The sequence below is a fragment of the Phoxinus phoxinus genome (assembly GCF_949152265.1).
Source record: "Phoxinus phoxinus genome assembly, chromosome: 3".
Lineage (NCBI taxonomy): Eukaryota > Metazoa > Chordata > Actinopteri > Cypriniformes > Leuciscidae > Phoxinus > Phoxinus phoxinus.
The window spans coordinates 39,504,084-39,526,660 of record NC_136878.1 but is presented as its reverse complement, the minus strand read 5'-3'; the positions used below and the strand labels follow the sequence as shown (position 1 = coordinate 39,526,660).

General features: G+C 41.4%; 1 protein-coding gene across 1 annotated transcript in view; it reads left to right on the top strand.

Annotated features, from left to right (window-relative positions):
• drd2b (dopamine receptor D2b) overlaps positions 1-22,358 on the top strand; it is an 85,678-nt gene extending 63,320 nt beyond the window's left edge. Inside the window, exons 3-8 of the mRNA XM_079606018.1 lie at positions 12,744-12,853; positions 13,626-13,762; positions 14,471-14,670; positions 17,076-17,162; positions 20,673-21,018; positions 21,121-22,358. Of these exons, the coding sequence (XP_079462144.1) occupies positions 12,744-12,853; positions 13,626-13,762; positions 14,471-14,670; positions 17,076-17,162; positions 20,673-21,018; positions 21,121-21,317 (1,077 nt within the window). The 3' untranslated portion in view covers positions 21,318-22,358. The remainder of the gene's footprint in view (positions 1-12,743; positions 12,854-13,625; positions 13,763-14,470; positions 14,671-17,075; positions 17,163-20,672; positions 21,019-21,120) is intronic.
• Positions 22,359-22,577: the final 219 nt, after the last annotated feature.

Below are 22,577 nucleotides of genomic sequence, written 5' to 3'. Positions count from 1 at the left end.
AATCGCACTAAAAGATTTTAGCTAGGAGTGTTCTCTTAAAAGTTATTCACAACGCCTTTCAGACCTACTCTTAGTAAGGAAAAATGACAACTCCTAAACTAAGAGTGAGTCTTCGTTGCTATGGATGACGTCAATTATCATGCACGAGCTTCCTCGCAATGATCACGGTGATTGGTTGTTAGATGACAGGGCCATGCGAACCATAACACAGACGCACCAAATCATGGAATTACGACATCTAAATATGTCTGTGTCCTACACAAAATAATAATAATAATGTCATCGAAATGCATATATAATGACATGTTTGTGTAGGCCCCAGTGAAGTGTAATTCTAAAAAGGCAGAGAGAGAGAGAGAGAGAGAGAGAGAGAGAGAGAGAGAGAGAGAGAGAGAGAGAGAGAGAGAGAGAGAGAGAGAGAGAGAGAGAGAGACAAGTTGTGAATTAAATTAAATTAAAGCCTACCCTAATGAAAACCGCCACTTGCCTAATAATGAAAAACGACACTTGCATTAACACTTGCTTGGTTAATTGACATCCTATTAGCCTAAATAGACTACTTAAAGCAAGGAAATATTGCTCCTATTGTAATGTAATAGTTGAATGACGGTGGATTATGAACTCGCCAAAACGGAAAAGAAAGCCCAACTGGATGCAGGATCAGTTACTGCGGCTGGCCCAGTTGGTGCTGGGAAAAAAAAAATATAGGCCTATATAATAAAAGAGAAATTCGGCACTGGGATACAACATCGAGAATTGTGAAGTTTGCATCGAACACAATCTGGGTATTGATGGAGTGGGTTTTCTTTCTATTCACAAACACGTCCTCATCCTGACGTGGTGCAATTATTTGTCTATAGCAACGACCACTCCGGGCACACCGGCAATATCCATAAAGCTGGCTTTGTTTCTTTGGAGTTGGCGAATGTCCAAAGGAAAACTTATGAACTGTCGAATAATATGGGGTCTACAGAGTGCATTGATGGTTTGGTGGATATTTACCGATGGCTGGGATATCGCTAGATCGTCGGCATTACACAATTGCATTTTCCCCGTTGCCAGGTAGCGAAGTGTTATCAAACATTTCAATTCGGCACTGATTGGGTTGTTGCGATTAGTTGGCGCTGTTATTGCATCCCTCACAAGATCCACAACAATCAGTATTCCCTCACGGTTAAGGCGGTATCTTTGTAATAACTCCGTGTCATTGAGTGTCTCCAATACACTGTGTCACGCGGCGATTTTAAGATCCTTTGTGAATAGGTCTTAGTGAGTTAGGAGTCCTCTCGACTTCTTTTAAGCTGTCCCAGACTTAGGTGCTACTTTTAGGGCTAAAATGCTTCGTGAATTACTCTTAGTGAAAAAAATTAGGAGTCCTAAAGTTAGAAGTGACACGCCCATTATTTTTAGGAGTTGCTCCTAAATTCGCCAGTTAGGAGCTACTTTTAGCCTTAAAATTCTTTGTGAATACGGCCCCTGATCAAGACGTAGTCTTTGACAAAAAATTGGATTTTCTCAACTTTTTTGTTTAAAATGTTGCCTTTCTTTATGAAACTTACCGACATTCAAGTGTTGATAAAAAAGGATGCATGAAGCTATAAAATGTTTTTAAAATAAAGTACAGTTAAATGTATTTTTCAAGTACAAAAAAGAATATCTACATTTGAACATAGTAGTATACTGTGAGTGCAAAAATAATATATAAATAGTAAACTATAAGTATAATGTTATGTTCACTTAAAGAAAACTACTGTTACACTTATAGTACACTTAAATATATACTTTTATATACTAAAAGTGGGCTAATTTAGTCCCAAGCAGTATTGAAATAGTATACTTACAAGTTTACTACAACTACACATTGATATTAGTATACTTACATAAACGTACAGTATACTTAAAAATATACTTAAACATTACTTAAGTATACTTCATAAAATGAACTTGAAGTATACATCTTTTTTAGTAAGGGTTACTATAAAACACACACTCGTTGTGACCGCTTCACTAAAAAGTATAACGCACTCATTACAACCCGTTTAACAAATGCAAATGCAACCAATTTTATGGTAAGTTAGAGCAGCCTGAGCAGTAACTCGTTATTTTGATGGTCCCTTTTGTAACTACATGTAAGTAACTTTGCAACTACATGTAAACTAACTCTCATTACAGTATTAGTATGTCTGCTTAATATCTGCTAACTGTTTATTGGAATGGTCCCCCAACAGACATTCTACTGACTATAAGTAACTTTGCTTACTTGTCAACTTATTCTAACCCTTACCCCATGAGCCTAATAATACTCTACTAACACTCTAATGAGAGATATTAGAAATGTAGGTGCTACTTATAGTCAACAGAATGTGTTAAAGGGACCATCATAATAAAACAAAACCGCCTGAACTGCGACTGGCGACGAAAAATAACAACACATTGAAATAATCAACTACAACCATTATCTATCCCTCTAAACATAGAAAAGAGCTGCATTCTTTGTGTCAAATGTGTCAATCATAATGTAACTTTGCAAAACAGTCCATGGCTAAAATGTTGCTATAGAGAACCCTAAAATTAATCATAGAACGCCTATTTTTTGTTTTAAATAAGTCTATTCCAGGAGCTGGCAACCTGAAGTGCTATTTTTGAGTTAAACCCTCAGAAACAAACAAAAAATGTGTGCATTCATGGGATGTGCATGAAACAAGGCCAGAAAATTAGTATAGAAATATGTACACTGTTTACACAAAAAATTTAACCTCTCCAAGTCAAAATATTCTAGTGACTGGTCACATCTAAATTTTTAAATTGGAAAAGTGAAATTCTGTAAAATAAATTGAATTATTTGTTGCAATAGTCTGTTAACATTGGCTCAATGAGAAATAATATTTCAGACTAAGTGAAAAATTTAGATGTTATCAGTCACTAAAAATTTTTTACTTGGGGATGTAATTTTTTTTTTTACAGTGTAATGCACAATAGGATAGAAAAAAAATCACATAATTAGTGTATTCAACTATGCTTAGCAATTTAAGTATGCATACTTCAAATACAGCTAAGTACCTCTTTACTAATTCATACTAAGAGCTTAAGAGCTCCACTAAGAGCTTGTTGAATGCACTTGAATTGAAAGGTAGACTTTAAAGCATGCATTAGGAAATAAATTGTAAAACCAAAGCTAAATAACCACAGAATCTGTTTTTCTTTTATTTATGAACATTCAAAAAGAGATCAGATTATACTGTGTAAGGAATTTAATGCAATCCATTTCATAATACATTATATAAACATATGCTAATGCCTTCAAATCATATATAATACATTAATTAATTCAAATCAATGGGCTTATGATTGGGAAAATAGCCTTTCATTAAACATTATTAAGGCATGAATATATCTTCAACCTCTCAAGACCTGTTAGCTCTGTTACATTTCTGTGAGCTATCATTTAATCTTCTGCTTTGTAAAACTGCTAACTTGAATATTTTATACATTTTATACACTTCGAGAGAACATCATCAACTTCAATTTTCTGAAGAAAGACATACATGCATGCTGGACATATGGCAACACGACGCAGTGTCTCGTTTCCATTCTCAGGGAACCATGGTTAGAGTCTTAACCTTAGACATTCACTTTCGAACTCTACACTGCGTCATATATCGACACTATGGGAAAGAAATACCCACTATGTCATACTGACAAAATGCCTTCTTACTGTGCTTGTGAATTATCCAGTGAGCTAAGCTGTAGCCAAAAGCATTGTCATACATAGCAGAGATGACTAAAAAAATAGATAGCCTGAGGTTACATCCACAGCTCAAATACCACACGTTATTCCTGACCTATCACTGAATCTGGGGCTGAACAGCCTAGATAGCTGAAAGACTCACACCGTCTGTTCAGTAGCGGTTAAGTTTTGCTCCAAGCCTGAACCTCGAGCCAAGACTCGAATTTGGGTTGCTGAGTGCACAACTGCGTTGTTTGCAGCACATAGTCCACAAAGCTATTCTGACTGCTATCCGGACCCTTGGCCAGTGCAAGGCATTAAGCATCCTGTCCTCAGGACTGACAAGAAGCAGATTAATGCTTCACATTGCCATGCCTCCGAAGGAGACAGAGAAGGAAGTGGGACCCTAAATCAGTATTGCCCAATCTTCCTGTACTGTCTAGCCCCCTGACATGTGATCACAGAGGGAGCACTTTGTCACGAACCGCTGAGGAAGAAAGCAGACTGGATCCAAGATGCAGTAAACGAGGCTTTATTTTATAAAAGGATAATCCAAAAACGTGGTCCAGGCAGGCAAGGGTCAATATCCAAAAGAGCAGATGACAAAATAACAAACAGACTAGGTACAGGAGAAACTCAGGAAACAAACGCGGTGTGACGTAGAACATTGATACACACAGAACAAGAGACAAACAGGGCATTAAATACATAAATGACAAAGGGAAAACGAGAGACAGCTGGTGATTACAAACAACAGACACCTGGGTGCGATTACACAGACAGAATTGTGGGGAATGGAGTTCTAGTGCATGACACCGGGGGAAAGAAGGACATCTAGTGGACACCCGGGGAAACACAACCAGACACCGTGACATGACCTCCCCTCTACGGAGCGGCTACCAGGTCCATGGAGGGGAACAGGAACAAGGGGGAACGGCTTAAGTGACGGCCAGGGCAAAACAGACAATCCATCGGGCGGCCAGGGCAAAGCAGACAGTCCATCGGGTGGCCAGGGCGGTGAAGACCCCTCGGGCGGCCACGGCGGTGAAGACCCCTCGGATGGCCACGGCGGAGAAGACCCCTCGGGCGGCCACGGCGGAGACGACCAGGGTGAAGACGACCACTCGGGCGGCCATGGCGGTGAAGACCAAGGCGGAACAGAGACAGACCCTGGCTCAGGAACAGTCACAGACACCACCGGCTCAGGAACAGCAACAGACACCACCGGCTCAGGAACTGGAACAGCAACAGACACCACCGGCTCAGGAACTGGAACAGCAACAGACACCACCGGCTCAGGAACTGGAACAGCAACAGACACCACCGGCTCAGGAACTGGAACAGCAACAGACACCACCGGCTCAGGAACTGGAACTGGAACAGACACCACCGACTCAGGAACTGGAACAGACACCACCGGCTCAGGAACTGGAACAGACACCACCGGCTCAGGAACTGGAACAGACACCACCGGCTCAGGAACTGGAACAGACACCACCGGCTCAGGAACTGGAACAGACACCACCGGCTCAGGAACTGGAACAGACACCACCGGCTCAGGAACTGGAACAGACACCACCGGCTCAGGAACTGGAACAGACACCACCGGCTCAGGAACAGGAACAGACACCACCGGCTCAGGAACTGGAACAGACACCACCGGCTCAGGAACTGGAACAGACACCACCGGCTCAGGAACTGGAACAGACACCACCGGCTCAGGAACTGGAACAGACACCACCGGCTCAGGAACAGGCTCGGCGGCCGTGACGTGATGCTGGATCGGGGCCGGCAGGGCGAGCAGCTCGGGCGGGGCCGGCAGGGCGAGCAGCTCGGGCGGGGCCGGCAGGGCGAGCAGCTCGGGCGGGGCGAGCAGCTCGGGCGGGGCCGGCAGGGCGAGCAGCTCGGGCGGGGCCGGCAGGGCGAGCAGCTCGGGCGGGGCTGGCAGGGCGAGCAGCTCGGGCGGGGCGAGCAGCTCGGGCGGGGCGAGCAGCTCGGGCGGGGCGAGCAGCTCGGGCGGGGCGAGCAGCTCGGGCGGGGCCGGCAGGGCGAGCAGCTCGGGCGGGGCGAGCAGCTCGGGCGGGGCCGGCATGGCGAACAGCTCGGGCGGGGCCGGCAGGGCGAGCAGCTCGGGCGGGGCCGGCAGGGCGAGCAGCTCGGGCGGGGCCGGCAGGGCGAGCAGCTCGGGCGGGGCCGGCAGGGCTAGCAGCGTGGGTGTGGTCGGCAGGGCTAGCAGCGTGGGCAGAGCAGGCAGGGCGAGCAGACCGTGGACGGTCTCAAGAACAACCTCCCCCGCAGTGGCAGCAGCAGCGGCCTCAGGGACAGCTTCCTCCTCCGCAGCAGCAGCGGCCTCAGGGACAGCTTCCTCCTCTGCAGCAGCGGCCTCCAGGACATTGGGGGAATCGGGGGTCTTCCTCTTCCTCCGTCGCCTACGGCGGTGAGGTGCAGACTCTGAGCTGGGCTCTGGGGTTTGAGCGGTGTCTGTGCTGGACAGCGGGGATGCACGCTCTGGGCTGGGCAGCGATGAAGCTTTCTCTGAGCTGGGCAGTGATGAAGCTTTCTCTGAGCTGGGCAGCGATGAAGCTTTCTCTGAGCTGGGCAGCGATGAAGCTTTCTCTGAGCTGGGCAGCGATGAAGCTTTCTCTGAGCTGGGCAGCGATGAAGCTTTCTCTGAGCTGGGCAGCGATGAAGCTTTCTCTGAGCTGGGCAGCGATGAAGCTTTCTCTGAGCTGGGCAGCGATGAAGCTTTCTCTGAGCTGGGCAGCGATGGTGCAGGTGAGGCTGGTGTATCCCATTGCACACGAAAGTGGAGATACATCGTGAATCTCTGAAAGTTCAATATCTCCAGCCCCTTCATCTCCCACCGGGGCAATGGGTCGTCCAAACAACGATTCAAAAAGTCTTTCAGGGTTGCATCGTCGTAGTTTAAATTACGTGAATATTCTAAAAAAGTCTGAGCAAACCCACTTATCTTTTGGCCATTCTGTTTCAAGGCCAACAGCTTCTGCAGTCTCTCCCTCCTCTCCTTTTGAGTAATGGGGAGAGAGGACGCGACACCTCGTCCTGCTGGATCCATTTCGGGTGTATCAATCTGTCACGAACCGCTGAGGAAGAAAGCAGACTGGATCCAAGATGCAGTAAACGAGGCTTTATTTTATAAAAGGATAATCCAAAAACGTGGTCCAGGCAGGCAAGGGTCAATATCCAAAAGAGCAGATGACAAAATAACAAACAGACTAGGTACAGGAGAAACTCAGGAAACAAACGCGGTGTGACGTAGAACATTGATACACACAGAACAAGAGACAAACAGGGCATTAAATACATAAATGACAAAGGGAAAACGAGAGACAACTGGTGATTACAAACAACAGACACCTGGGTGCGATTACACAGACAGAATTGTGGGGAATGGAGTTCTAGTGCATGACACCGGGGGAAAGAAGGACATCTAGTGGACACCCGGGGAAACACAACCAGACACCGTGACACACTTAGCTAACACCTCTGTACTTCTAGTGCGGGAGGGAGAACCAATGATGACCAATGATAATGTGGTATGAAATTGCATTATTTGCCCATCATCTGCATTTATCAGATGTAACTTAACTGTTATAGAGGAAGCAGTTCGCTACCACCTCTAAACTGCTGGCACTCGGACACAACAGACAGAAAGTAGTGTGGGACACGAGCAGCTTAATTGCTCATCATTTCCTTCTTACTGAAACTGCCTTTGTATCCAGTTCACTGGAGAGCGCCAGATGAAAGAGAGGGATGCGATGCCCAATCTCTTCATCTGGATCCACTATTTATGTGCCACCAGGGAGGTGCATCAATGTCAACTCCATACTCCTAGTAGTGGACAGGCAACAATAAAAAGTGATGTGCAACTCATCACATTTTCTTCACTACTGTATTGCCGTTCTTGTACTAGGAAGGGCTGCAGGTAGAATAATTTTACTGCCAGGGAGATCTACATGAGCTTCAATGTGTTAAAGGGCATGACAGACCAAGGGGCAAGGCGCTTAACAGTGAATCCTGCTCCCTATCTATGTCCATTTAAATAACAGGAGACATGCTCTCTAGACAGAACAAGATTACAGGGGAAGTGCAGTAAGCCATAGACAATATACTGAAAAAGTTGGGTATACTAAAAAAAGCAGCCATTTAATTATTAAGCCTTTAATTATTAAGAAAACTTGTATGATATAGTCTACATGATGCACAGCCCTTGCTACAGACTCATTCCTTTCTTCAACCAAATCTGGAGGATTAAAAAAATACAGGAGAGAGAAAACTTGACCTCAACCGCCGCTTCACTCAGAAGAAGACTAAAAAGAAGATTCTGAGGGTTCAGCTTTTTATGTCTCTTGGCCAAGATGAATTCCCTTAGAAATCCCTGGTCAAGATGACTTCCCTTAGATCTTCTTTGGGCTTTCTGCAAGGTCACCCCCTCGAAGCCCGACTCCTCAGAGGTAGAGTACGGGCAGCAACACTCTTCTTCTGACCCTGTCTCCAGCTGGGGCCAGCAACAGATGTAGGGGGGAAAAAGGGGGATATAGGGTCTTGACTGCCATGGGGGATGTACCACTCGAACGCCATATCAAAAAGTCCCAAAGGCCACACCGGAACATCAAGAAGATAAGCTTTGGTAACACTTTATAATAACTGCATGCTATGACTCATTGGTTAAGCATTAGTAAATTGTTAATTCCTAATTTATAAAGCATTGTCCCAACATTAATAGACATTAGTAAGCAGTTTAAAATACAGCTATACATTATTCTTGATTTATAAGCATATCTATTGTTACGAGTGAACGGTTTCATTGTGTTTTTGGTTCTGTCATGTTTGCCCCATTGTTTGACCTAGTTTTCCCAGTGTGTCCCACCTCCTCAATCAGCCAGTTCCTCAGCCCTGCCTCTACCGCTGTTCTTCAGCCCCTCTGCATCTGCCTTGTGCATCCTTATAGCAGTAAGGATCTGCCAAGTGTCTTCAGGCCATCAGCTCCACCTAGCACTGACAATCCCCTGGTTTCACCTCTAGCCTCTGTGCCCTTTGCTACACCTCGGCCTGTCAACACTTTGGCTCCACCTTGGCTCCTCCCTCGGTTCCACCGGAAACCATCAGCCATAAGGCTTCTCCAGGCTCCCTCGTCCCTCTGGTTCCGCCTTGGCCAGCGACCTGTCTGCACCTTCGGCTCCCTCTGGCTCTGTCTCTGGCTCTGGCTCTATTTATCATTTACTTACACTTTCTAAATGATCTTATGAACCACTGACAACTCCTGAATAACTGGTTTGTAAATAATGCAATACTTACTTTAGAAAGGATAAATTGATAATTAAAAATAAAGTATAAAACTACAATTATAGAACACATTATAGATACGTGAAGCATTAATTGCTGTATAGCTGTATATAGCTACAAGAATTAAGCATTTATAGCTGTATTTATAAACTGCTTATTAATGTCTTAATGTAGGAACAATGCGTTATGAATGATGATTTAACTATTTACTAATGATTCATAACATGCATGGCATATATATAAAGTGTTACCAAAGCTTTTTCCTTCTCCTTGAGCCTCGAGAGGTTAAGCCAAAGATGCCTCTCCATGGCTACCAATGCAGCAATGGAGCGGCCCACAGCGCGAGACACCTGCTTAGTAGCCCGGAAGACAAGATCTGTTGCACGGCGGAACTCCAGGACTTCATCCTGAGGTACTCCCTCACCCAGATGGCTGAATGGCTGAAACGAAGGCTAGATGTCACTGCTCTGTTCCACTTTGTAAATCGAACAAAGAACGCCAACCCTACTTAAGTTTTCATGGATTCCCGCCTGAACTGATTCTAAGGAAGAAGTGGATTAAAGCGGTTCGCAGGGATGAAAGGCCAAATTTTTTAATAAAACAAGGTAGCACGTTTGTTTGTAGCCGGCACTTTAGTGAATCAGACTACACTAACCTTACAGGTAGTGTTGAATTAGATCATTTAAAAGTACACACTTAAATGATTATAAAGATATATTGCTCATGCCTGGGTGAAGAGTTTTCTTTGAGTTTTGTTTAAGTTTAGAGATGTGCTCCCAAAAAAAAGTTCACGGAGACGGAGAGGCAGAAAGCACACCCTGTTTATTGTCTTTATTTTACAAAAGCACAATGTTTCTTTTCGCTTGAAAGTGGACACATAAAAAGTAGACATTTAATAGTTTATTTTTTCATATTTCTTAAGTCTGTATGACCCTAAATGAGGAGTATTTTAAGTCTATTTTGCTGCTATGTGAAAAAAATCGAGCAAAGCGCGCCAGCGCGTTTGCTGACCCCAGAGGGCTAAACACCTTATAACCATACAAACACCTGAGCTGACGCCAAACTGACGTTAGCATAAGCTAACCTACCTAGCTAATGTAATGTTATGTTATGTGTAATGTATGTACCTAGTAGCCACTCACCTTCGTAGTCGTAGATTAAGCTCTCGAAAAAGAAACTGTATTCCTTGTCCACTTTTAGAGCAGGGCTGTGATATAGTGTTATTTTGGGTAAATTTACCAGGGATGCAGTATAAGTAAACTTAGGGTCGTCCATCATGGGTTCGCCAGAGTGATGAGGGATTCACCGGAAGTGGCAGTGCACAAAGATCACTGAATGCGGAAGTAATACGTATCAGCGTGATAATGGCCTATTACTTTATTATAAATTCACCAGCATCAATAAAATTCTCAATCTCATGAAACACCCAAAGTTATAGAAATAACAATTCTCCAGGGCCAGGCTCAGCAGGAACAAGGCAGGCCGGCTGCAACTCAGGAGGTCATCCAAACCCACCTAAATTCACACCAAATCAAATATCAAGTATACAGGATGAAAGCAGCTTGCCTCCCCCTGTTGCACACGGAGTTCTCACTGGCTCCTGGAGGAAGAAAAATAAACACATTAACCAAGGACTACACAAATTGCACCAAAAAATACATTTTAAAAGAAATAGAGAATAAAATGTACAGACACTGTGGTGTGGCGGATATAGCACTCAGGCCCCCTGACAACACCACAGCAAGGTGGATAAACAGTGCCTGAGTGGCACCAGAGTAATGGGACAATGGATAAAGTAAATGTCATAAACACTCTACAATAAATGATGAAAAATTATATTGCAACAAATGTGTGACAAACAAAACCTGAAATTACAGGTTCAAGGCGAGAAAATGCACTACTTGAGCAAAACAGCAGAGTCTCAACATAGGTACCAGAATAGGAATGGAAACGGAAATGCCAGGGAAAGGAGAACCCAGTCTCACCAGGACACGTACACACTTACCAAAATAAAGGTCCTTAAATAGTACGGCCGCTTCCACCTCAATCCTGCCCAAGCGTGCCCCACAATACCTCAAAAGTGAAGCCAAAGCATCGCAATCGCCCCCCAGTTACTGGTCCTAGTATAGGTCCTAAACCCCGACTCCCCATGTTAGTGAGACCAACTAAACAATTAAAATACACTTAAAATATATTTTTTCCAAAGATGGTTTCTGTCATGTACTGTAGGTTTTATCACGCTGATGTAAGTTCAAGTGTTTGTTTATAAAATAGGGTTTTTTTAATGATTTTTAAAAAAATAACTGTTTTTAGTTAGTTATTTGATGCGGTGGTGTGATGTCATGATTGACAGCTGTGATTGACAGGTTCTCTGAGCGAAGTAGTCACTGAAGCACCAACATACTTTTTTTGGGATCTTCGGAGGACTTAGGAGATTGGAGCTTTAAATGTAATATCTAAATTTCTATAATTGATTTTAAAAAGTGCAGGAGCGTGTGCTTGCGATTGATTCTGCGAGAGTGAGGGTGGGGCGTTGATTTTGCGGCTTTACTTCCTGATCACTAGTACTGCGCAGACTCAGGTCCCGAAATCACTACTAATCTTTTTTTACAGTCTATGGTCCTGCCACATCTGTATTCAGATAAATCCAGAAATGGGTGGGGCTTTAACAGGTGGTTTGTGAAATTTCATGAGAAGCCTGTATTTTTATCATTTAAAAACTCTAATATTAACTGATAAACTTTATTGAAATATCTTCTAATTAAACCAAATAATACTAAATGTTATATATATATATATATATATATATATATATATATATATATATATATATATATATATCCAGAGGAATTGTGTGTACAGAATTATGTCAGGAAAATCATCCACAACGCCAAAAATGAGGACTCTATATAAAATAGCTGATTAGAGAACATAGGTTTCAGTGGTTAAACATTTCTAAAACAACTTTTACTATGCATACAAATGCAAATCTAAACAAATTTTAAAGAATATGCCTACATAAATGCTTGCTGTCTCATGGAGAGAGTGCAAATGGCAAAGCCGTTTGATTTTCGATTGCGCTGCGTCCTTATTTCATTCATAAAGTTTACACTCATTCGTGTATCACATCGAACAAGATTCAAGACATTTAAATAGACATATATCAAATAATAGAAAATGTGTATGATGTAGTTTAGTAGATATTACTCTTGTCCAAGCTCTGATTTCTGAGATACGCACTGAGACGACAACAGTGAGACGGCAAATCAACTATTTGATTTGCAATCACGCGTTGCTCATTTCATTCATAAAGTTAACACTCCTTTATATGTTTATATATAATAGCATGTTATGCTATCAGGGGATAGCTCACCTGTTAAGCCATTATTCTCTTACGAATAAGGTATTCGGATATGGGCACATCCCTAATAATATTTCACAATAGTATTGTTGACTGTATTTTTTAACAAATGAATGCAGCCTTTTTTAACTTTTCGTCAGTGTACCATGCAGCATGTGTACCGCTAGGCCAATACTTTTTTTTTTTAGAACAACATTTGTATTCAGGTTCTCTCAGTGAATTCTATATTCTTCATTATTAATTTATTTATCTGAGAAAAGTATTATTGTTTTGTTGTTGTCCTCAGTAAATAATTGAACTTGTCTTTTCAAAACTTATTGTGTGTATGCGCATGTGTCTATGTTGCAGGTGGTGGGGGAGTGGCGTTTCAGTAAGATCCATTGTGACATTTTCGTCACATTGGACGTCATGATGTGCACGGCGAGCATTCTTAATCTTTGTGCTATTAGTATTGACAGGTAGGTTCTTCTATCAGTTCAGGAAAAGTGTAATGATTAGGCTACTTTAAATGATCAATAGATCAATCACATATTTTCCAGTGGGCAGTGGGATGGGGGGGGGGGGGGGGATTAAAGGCGTAGAATATACAGAGGCATGAATTCATTAAACACCTGTCTTTTTCTCTAAACACCTGTAATTCAGTTTATTCAGGTGCTAAATTGCTTTCCACAATTAAAATGTTTTATTCCTGCCCACAGAAAGAAGGCGTTATACTGAATATTAGTTAAAAATAGATGTTTGTCTACAGTTTTATTGATCATGTCAGCAGTAATTCATTAAATGATGACCATGTGATAAAAAATAACATTATAAACAGGCACTTTTTCAATGTTGGAGCAATTATGCAAAATCCCAGTAAAGTATGTCAGATTACAGTAGTTTGCTGCAAAGATCAGGGAATTCTGCCATGCAAATTACATTGAGTGCTAAATTCGGTGCTAAAACAATGCAGACAGCACTAAAAAAACAACATTTTCAGTGAGCATAATGCATGCTTGGTAAACTCAAGCATTTTGTGAGAGTAGGAAGACCCCTGAAGCTTTGGAAATGATGATGATGAGGTTTAGGTTTATTACAGTCACAAAAGGAAGAGAGATGATGGCACAATAATGGCAGCTGGTAGCAGGTGTGACCAACATTGTTATTTCCGCTTTTTGTCTGCTTAAATTCGAAATCACCCTATACCACCCACCCCCTTTTCATCTCCTTCCCTCTGGGCTTCTCGTGCAGGTACACGGCTGTTGCCATGCCGATGTTGTACAACACACGCTACAGCTCCAAGAGACGTGTCACTGTAATGATCTCGGTGGTTTGGGTGCTTTCGTTCGCTATTTCTTGCCCCCTGCTGTTTGGATTAAATAACACAGGTAAACGACAGGTTTGTATATAATGACCAGTGCCTAATTTGTAAATTAATAATTGCCGGTTCAAAAACAGCAATGAAATGGCGCTGTGAACATACAATGTGCAACATACAATGACGTCACTAAATGGTGACACTTCATAGGTTTCTGCATTTCTGCTTTACTGTGCTCAAAAATATATATGCTGAAGGCCAATAGCAAAACATAATCTCTAAATACATCTGCATAAACATGCGCTCGCTCTATCACTCACATGCACATGCGGCATTAACTCAACCAATCAGCATGTTCAGCGCCCAAGTCCCACCCCCGAAAGTTCATAAACAAAGTTCCTAGTTCTGCTTAATATTTTTTTAATAAACATGCTGCTTTATATTTTTGAAGAAACTGTGAAAAAAAATGTTCAGGATTCTTTGATTAAAAGAAAGCATTAATTTGAAATAAGAATCTTTTGTAAAATTAGAAAGTTCTTTACTGTCACTTTTTAATATATCCTATATGCTTCATTTTCCAGAACGTTTTGAGCTCACTCAACACTGTTGTCATATTGTTATAAATTTTCCAGTATGTTTCTAATCTAATTATAATCTGGAGCTAATTTGCACTTGTTATGGGAAATTTGCTCACACAGGCATTTGCCAGTGCCTCACTGAACTAATTTTGCAACCATAATTAATTGTGTAACCATATTTTACTCACTCTCTCTCTTAGCTACACGGGATGGTGCGGTGTGTGAAATCGCCAACCCCGCTTTTGTTGTCTACTCCTCCATCATGTCATTCTATGTGCCCTTCATCATCACCCTCCTCGTCTACGTGCAGATCTACGTGGTTCTTCGCAAGCGCCGGAAACGGGTCAACACTAAACGGAGCTGCCAGAAGACAGATGCTGATGCTCAGCCCTCTCTCAAGGTGATGTGCACTTTGTGAGGCAGTAGCCTCAGGGAAAATACCCAGCACTCCCCACAGGACAAGACATGGTGTCAGTGTCATTTTACAAAAGGACTTGGCCTTTTTCTAGAAAATATGGGGAGCATCTGTCAGTGTTAATTAGAATCTCTGGGGTAATACCAGGACCTGCAGGACACTGTAGGAGATACAGTAACCCCAAAACCTTTACTCACCCCTGGCTGGAATCAGTGTTATGTTGCAGTATTCTGTTTAGTTTTAGGTTTCAATTAATGCTTGATTTTGGCTAAATGCAGATATATATATTAATAGGGATGCTACATCTACATAAATCCGGATACATTTGGAAACAGTGTTTTCATTTCAAAATGCAAATTTCAAATCAAATCTCTGTCCACACTTGCATTTTCAAGCATTTTCCATACGTTTAACGTCCACACTGAAATGTCAGAAACTTTAAATCATTGTGTATGCGTAAAACGTAATAAAAACTGACTGAGATGATACAAATTTCTCACGCTATTCTTTCTGGAACAATCATTTTTATTAGCTAAATATCCCACCACTTACTGGTACGTGCAGGTTGCACTCAATTGCCATTCCAGACTAAAACACAATTACCATCATATGTGTTGTAGGACAGCAATTCACCTTTGGCTAAGCCCCGCCCCCCCTTAGTTACTGTTGCTACGTCCGTCAACTTCATATGGGCTCTGGTTTGGTATCAACATGGCTTATGCTGTGGCAGCTCTTCCTGCTGAAATTGTATCAAACTTTTATAAAGCAGCAAATAAAGTGTCCGATAGAAGTAGGCAAAAGGGGCTGCAATATGCGTTCGAAGGCTATATTCAAGACATACCGGTGAAACGCAAGCAACAACAAGGCATCCAATGGTCACAGTCAAAAAATGAACCACCGCATATACTAATCGAGACGGAGGCTGGGACTAACAATATCAAGGAGAAACACCGTTTATGCAAAGCTGGGTAGGTCTCTATTCACTTCTATAATCGTTATTTACAAAGCAAACGGACTACGCGAGTATAACGTTGTATTTATTAGCTAGCGTGTGCTAGCGTATCAACAATTAGGGTAGAGAACGAAAACATAACCTAAAACAGCATAAAACTGTCTAACTAGTATAACTTCACAGTAAGGTTAAAAGCTAAATTTATTAGAGCACACAAAAGTGCGCTTGTTGATCCTTGAGGGGTTTCGCTGACTGTGAGGACCAAAAACGACACTTGTCAGGATTTGACTTCGGTTTTGGGAAGGGAAAAAAACGGACACCCCCCTCCAACCTCTCTGGGAAACGCGTATCTGTGTTACAAATGCCCCAGGCACAACGTTTAACCATATTTTTGATAAAACTACGACGGTAATAGCCTGCCGAGACCAAAAATATGAGACGCCTGTGTTAACGTCAATGGAGCGCTGTGAAAAAGTGTCGGACCTCTGTGGGAGCTCGTTCTTGATTGACTGTGATTGGTCAATCTACATTCTAGGGTGTGGCTTAGCCAAAGGCAAATTGTCTGTCATCTTTCCAGGAATGTAATATGAAAATTGTACAAAGTAACTTTTATCTTTAGCAACACTGAACATGAATAGCACATAGCAGGGACATAACTGTATAAACAGATATCAATTGGTACAATATGGGCCACATGACTAAACGTGTCATTACAAAGCGAAATTGGCGTTTACAAATGTATGTGCCTAAGCTCAGTTTTCACAGGACAAAAAGGGAAGGCAAAAACGTAGAGAAAATGTTGCTTTTTCAAATGTGTCCAGATAAGTCCAGATAACTAACAGTCTAAGACTCATTTCAGTATCTCCACTGTGTATTGAGTTATGGGGGTATTGCCTTAGCCTGATGTTGAATATGCATTAACCACTGGACGCTGTGAGAGTAAAGCCATTAAAGCAAATTAAACCATCACCATGCCAACAATTAGAAGACATTTGTATCTTGAGCTGTAAGGTTTTTAAACAATTCCTCATGCAATCTGTGTCAGAGCAGATTGCGTATATGATAGGCTATACTGGCTTCATTCATATTTTATTTTTTATCACAATACTGAATTATTTCAATTATTTCTTTCTTCTGACCTTTGCGCTCTTTCATCATCGATTTCCTGCACCTGCTTTTTTAATGGCCACTTTGAATCAATGGGCTCAAGCCATCTAGTTTTAAAGAGTCACAATGACTTTACAAATGACTGAAGCAATCACTTTTTCATTCCCCTTTTAGTGCAAGAAAGGCTCTTTTGTGTTAAATGGATTTATTTGCATTGTGTGTCATCAAGAGGCACCAAATATACCTGTGAATGATTTTCAAGGCTCCATGCTGTCTTTGAAATCTAATGTCGACCACATGCTGAATTAAATTCTTATGTCCTCTGCCACAGGAAAAGTGCACTCATCCTGAAGATGTGAAACTGTGCACAGTTATCATTAAGACCAACGGGGGTTTACCTGCCAAAAACAAGAAAGCAGTAAGTGTATTTTACTTAGAAATCAACTCAAAAAGTTATGTAAATTATTTGTAGATTAATGTATGCAGCTGCATATACATTTACAGTGTTGGGGAGTAACGGAATACATGTACCGGCGTTACGTATTCAGAATACAAATTATGAGTAACTGTATTCCGTTACAGTTACAATTTAAATAGTTGGTATTTAGAATACAGTTACATTGTTGAAATCAATGGATTACATGAGGATACTTCTCTGTTTCACAATCTCTAAATAACGTTTATTCAATATCTAAAAATAAATTAAGGCAACTTCATGCATTTCCCAGAAACCCCAATATGAAAACGAAAAAATTTGCGGTTTGCGTGATCAGTCACATGAAGTTGGAAGAGCAGCCGTGGCGGGAGTTAGAGGTAGAGATGGAGCCGAAACAGAGCCAGGGCAAATTTATATCTTGGAAATTTAAACAGCATTTCACACTAAAGAAAGAGGGAGAACGAAATATATCTGTGCAATGCAATCTCTGCTTACCAGCAGCAATCAACCTCCTTTCAGCGTCCAAAGACTCCACCTCCAACCTGAAGAAGCATCTTAAAGAATTTTTTTTCTTTAAATTAGCCAGTTTTAGTCGTCTGCTGTAGTTTTACTGGTCACCTTGCTATTTTATAGTTGTATCAGGTAGCTACCAGGGCTTTAACGATATGCAATAACGTTATGATATGAAACCAAAATCACGACGACGCTCAGATCGACGAACTGCGTATCATTACAGATTTGCGCAAAACTTTTGCGTTTTTTTTCTAAATGTCGACAAAAAACTATTTCGAAATGACGGTGTTTCCATTAACCGATGTTATGAGACTAAAACTTAATTTTTTCCTCTCGCGATAAGTAAAATCATTCCAAAACCATGGCAACTGCGTGTTTTCAAAGTATTAATGGTAAGGAACGACCCTTATTATACTCGTGAGCGGCACATATGAGGTGTTTCTGGGTTTTCTCCCTCATATCTGATTTGAGGTCTTGATTGTGGTAGGTATTTGTTTGAGGAGAATCCATTATTCCTGTAATTATTTTGTCTTTTATGAATTTTAATAAAGAACTCTGTCTCGTATTATGTCCAAACACACCGCATTTATGTCAGGAGAAATGCGCAAAAACTGTGGAAGTAATCCAAGTATTTAGAATACGTTACTCAGATTGAGTAACGTAACGGAATACGTTACAAATTAAATTTTTGGGCATGTATTCTGTAACGGAATACATTTTGAAAGTATCCTTCCTAACACTGTACATTAACACAATTACATCCAAGTGCCTCAATATGGGAAAAAGTGCAGTTATAAAACAAAATCTGTACTGAAAAATTTGCTGGTTATTTGGAAGTCTAAGTAGCACATACTTTTGGTGGTATAAACTTCAATATTTAGATTGATTAAGCTATATTGCAAAATATTTTTAACTTGAATAAAATCAGTTAATTGATTTTTAATTGAGCGGGTCTCCACTCTCCCTGGGCCACAGGCTGTCATGAGGCCTCGTCAGCTGCACGATTGAGCAGGCCGGAAAATTAAGTGGAACGAAGCGACCTCAGAAGCTTCTGACTCCATAGGAGAAGGTGGCGGGCGAGTTGCAACATTCAGGGAAGCATAGCTCAACGGTTGCAATGTTGTCTTTACAGACCAGTACATGCTTGCTGAGCAGCGGCATTTTGCAGCTTCTCAAAGCAAGGTGTACTGCTAGCAACTCGAGGTATTTGATGCCAATTTCAGTCGGAGGCTATGCCCGTTGTGCGTGGCCCCTCAGCCGATGTTGGTGGACACTTGTTCTAGGGGCGGCTGGCCCAGAGAAACAAAAGGTCTCATCACGGGCTGAGGGTTTGGCGGCAGGCCAGGGTGATTGTCACATGGAGCGTGGGTGCCTGGGGGGCCTGTCTCAGGGACGCTTAGTCTTCAGCTTGCTCCACGCTGAGGCCTGGATGGAGGCTGCTGCGGTGGCACAGCAGGAGCGGAAGCGGTGGCAGGGGGATGCCCTCGGTGACAAGCAGGCGGAGGAGCTGCCACCGGCGGCGGGGTGGAGGCAGCAGAGAGCCGCTGGGGCAGGATGTGCCGGATGTGGTTCCTACATTCAATGTACATACATCTGCGTGATCTACTGCTGACGCACAAATTAAAGAACACAGATGCAGTCAAATCATTTACATAATGACCAACGCAATCTACTAAGTTCAGCGCAAATTAGCATTGGTTCGCTAATAAGCAGAGCTAATGCTCATCAGGTGCGGGTTGACATAGACGCAACGTTACATGTAATCCAATGTCTTCCTCTGGCATTCCAAAGAAATGAATATGAGTGGAAACTATTTTCTCCCTGCTGTCTGTTCTCTGCGGTGTCTCCTCCTAGCAGCAAAAATTGCAGCCATGTCGGAAAATGGGTTAAGACATGCTTTTTTGGGGCATTAAATAATGCCACAAAATACCAGTAAATTGACTAGTGCAAACATTAGTACATCGTACAAAATTTGCATCTGAAAGGGAAACTCCTACAAATGCATATGTAAATGTCAGCCGCAAAAATAAATGTGTCCACACCTTTTCAGCGTAGAAACTGTGTAGAATCTCATATGGTCCAGCGCATTTAGATCGGCGTTTCGTTGATTGACTGATCGAGTCTGTTTTTCAAAGATGGCTTCTGCTTGTATACGTGAAGTTGACTGTATGTATAAAATATCTTCTTATTAAACTGTCTGGACACTGTCAAAGTTCTCAATGCTTCGGTTTGAAGGTAGGGACCCTCATTATGCTACCGTGTTAGTGTGGGGCTATTTTGAGCCTTGTTAGTGGTATTAACAAGCGATTTTTATTTGTCATTACTCTATGCCCCATATACTAGCGTTATACTAGCGTTATAGGCTAAACTGTTTTTAGAGATAAAACTATTTACATTCGATAATCATGAAAACAAATCTCAGATAACGGTTGACTAGGTAACAATGTGTAATTAGACCAAAGGTTCATTTTGCGCTGGAGTTTTCCTTTAAGTATACCAATTTATTGTGGGCCACAAATACATTAAGATATACTAGAGTCAATGTTAAAAAAATTGCGCTTAAGTATACTATTTCGTCACTAGGGAGGTAAACTCCATCTGTAAATTCTTCTCTTTCATGAACTGCATGTTTGTTACAGTTGGGTTACTGTGAGTCATATATCACATCAGATGGATAATACTTGGATTACTGTGAGTCATACACCCATGTTGACAGCTTGTCTGTGTTAAATAAGCATTGATTTAGCTACTACTTTAAATGTGAATAGTTAATGAGAGGCCATAAGGTCACCAATTACCACTGTCAGAAACTGGTAGGTTAGGGCAAATAAGCTTTAATGCCCTTTTTATTTTCACACGTAACAATTTTCAGTTATTTATTTGTTTTACTTTTTTCCTACGTTGGATCTACTAGTACATGACATACTGTACAGATTCAAAGTGTCATTATACAATTAATGATAAACACATCTTCAACAGAAACTGATAAAGGAGGTCCTGCACCAGGGTTGTGATGTGGGGGTGGATATTGTGGCAGGCACCAGCCCTCTAGAGAAAAAGAAACAGGCATCCACTCTGGTCATCGACCTATTGGCCAACCCAAGCCCCATCCATGCCTCTCCCTCCCACGCTGAATGTCAGTCAAATGGAGATGAGAAAAATGGCCATGCCAAGGAGGTCCAGACCCCTAAAGAAGCCAAACCTGTTGAAACTCAGGCACTGCCCAATGGCAAAACGCGAACTACAGTGACCAAAACCATGAGCAAGAGGAAGATTTCTCAGCATAAAGAGAAGAAGGCTACTCAGATGCTGGCCATTGTTCTAGGTGAGATCACAATGCTGTCATTTTACAGAAGTATTGCTTAGGCGTAAGTCCTAGATTGAGGTCTTGTCCTCAGAATACCACAGCTTATTTTCTCTGTTGCAGGTGTTTTCATTATTTGTTGGCTGCCCTTTTTTATTACTCACATTTTGAAAACTCACTGCACGACCTGCGTGGTGCCACTGGAAATGTACAATGCTTTCACTTGGCTGGGATATGTGAACAGCGCCGTCAACCCCATCATATATACCACTTTCAATGTGGAGTTCAGAAAGGCTTTCATAAAGATATTGCACTGCTGAGGACATTATTCATTGCACACGAAGAGGAGGAGAGATGTAAGATTTCACAAGAGGTTAGTGCCATCTTTCACTGCCATGTGAAATGATGGATTTACAAAGCCACGCTTTTAAGGCAGAATGGAAAAACTCATTCCAGAAAATGGAGGTTCAAATGAATGTAAAAGTAGAGTTTTATTTGTGTGTCTCCATTATTTATGGCAGTAGACTGAGTGTGCAAGCAGATGTTTATTCTCTTTGGAGTTGGAGTTGGAGTGTGAATGTGATTCATTATCGATTAAAAAATTGAAGCGAATTTGAGATTCGAAATTGGATCCTGCCACAGAGACTTTTATGCAAGCAGGGACCTGAATGTCAAAATAACACTATTATATCAATTTAGAGGTGAGCAACTGGTTACAAAACGCTTACATCTCTGTATATTCAAGTATTTATTTAGTCTATAATATTTTTTTGTTTTGAGAAATTTTTAATAAAGGGATAGCTATTGTAAAGTATAAATAAGGTGGAAATACCACCAGCGGTTTTATAAAGCCAGAACACAACAATATTAAAGGTGCACTCTGTAATGTTTTGTTTATGTTGCACTGGTCATCTTGGACGTAAACTGACACTTAGGGGCCTGGAGCGTAGAATTATACAATATAAGCAAAAGGTTTCAGTTGTAGAAATGTGCTGTTCACAGTCAGATTTAATTAATTTTAGTTCTTGAGCAAAAGTGTCTGATAACAGCCAAGATAAAGTAATATCTGTCTGGTCATGTGATCTCGACATGTCTGCCCAATATGTTCATTAGGCAACCCATGCTAAGCTTTTAGCAGAGCATCCATCATTTTTCAATAACTACTTTATGTGTAAAACTTTAAGAAATTATAACATTTCTTTTTTTATTATTATTACTGAGTGTACCTTTAAGCAAACAGAAATGAATGCCTTTGACTTACCGACTATGAAGGACAATGTAAATAAGAATTAAATAGTTTTATTGAAGCCCATGACAAAAATGATCATGCATGTTACATTGGTACTTCACATTAAATTGCAGCCAATGTATGTCTCTTGTATTTTTTGCGTACATCACAAGTACACAAAAATGTATCTGAGCTATATGAAGTTATGTCTGTTTTTCTGTCTGATACTAGTATGTTCACTGAAATAGGTGTTTGATTTGGACATGTGACAGTTTTTTTTTTTGTGTGGTTGGAAAAAAAATAAAGCACAAATCATTTATGAAAAAAAGACATCTCCAATGATAAAAGCTTT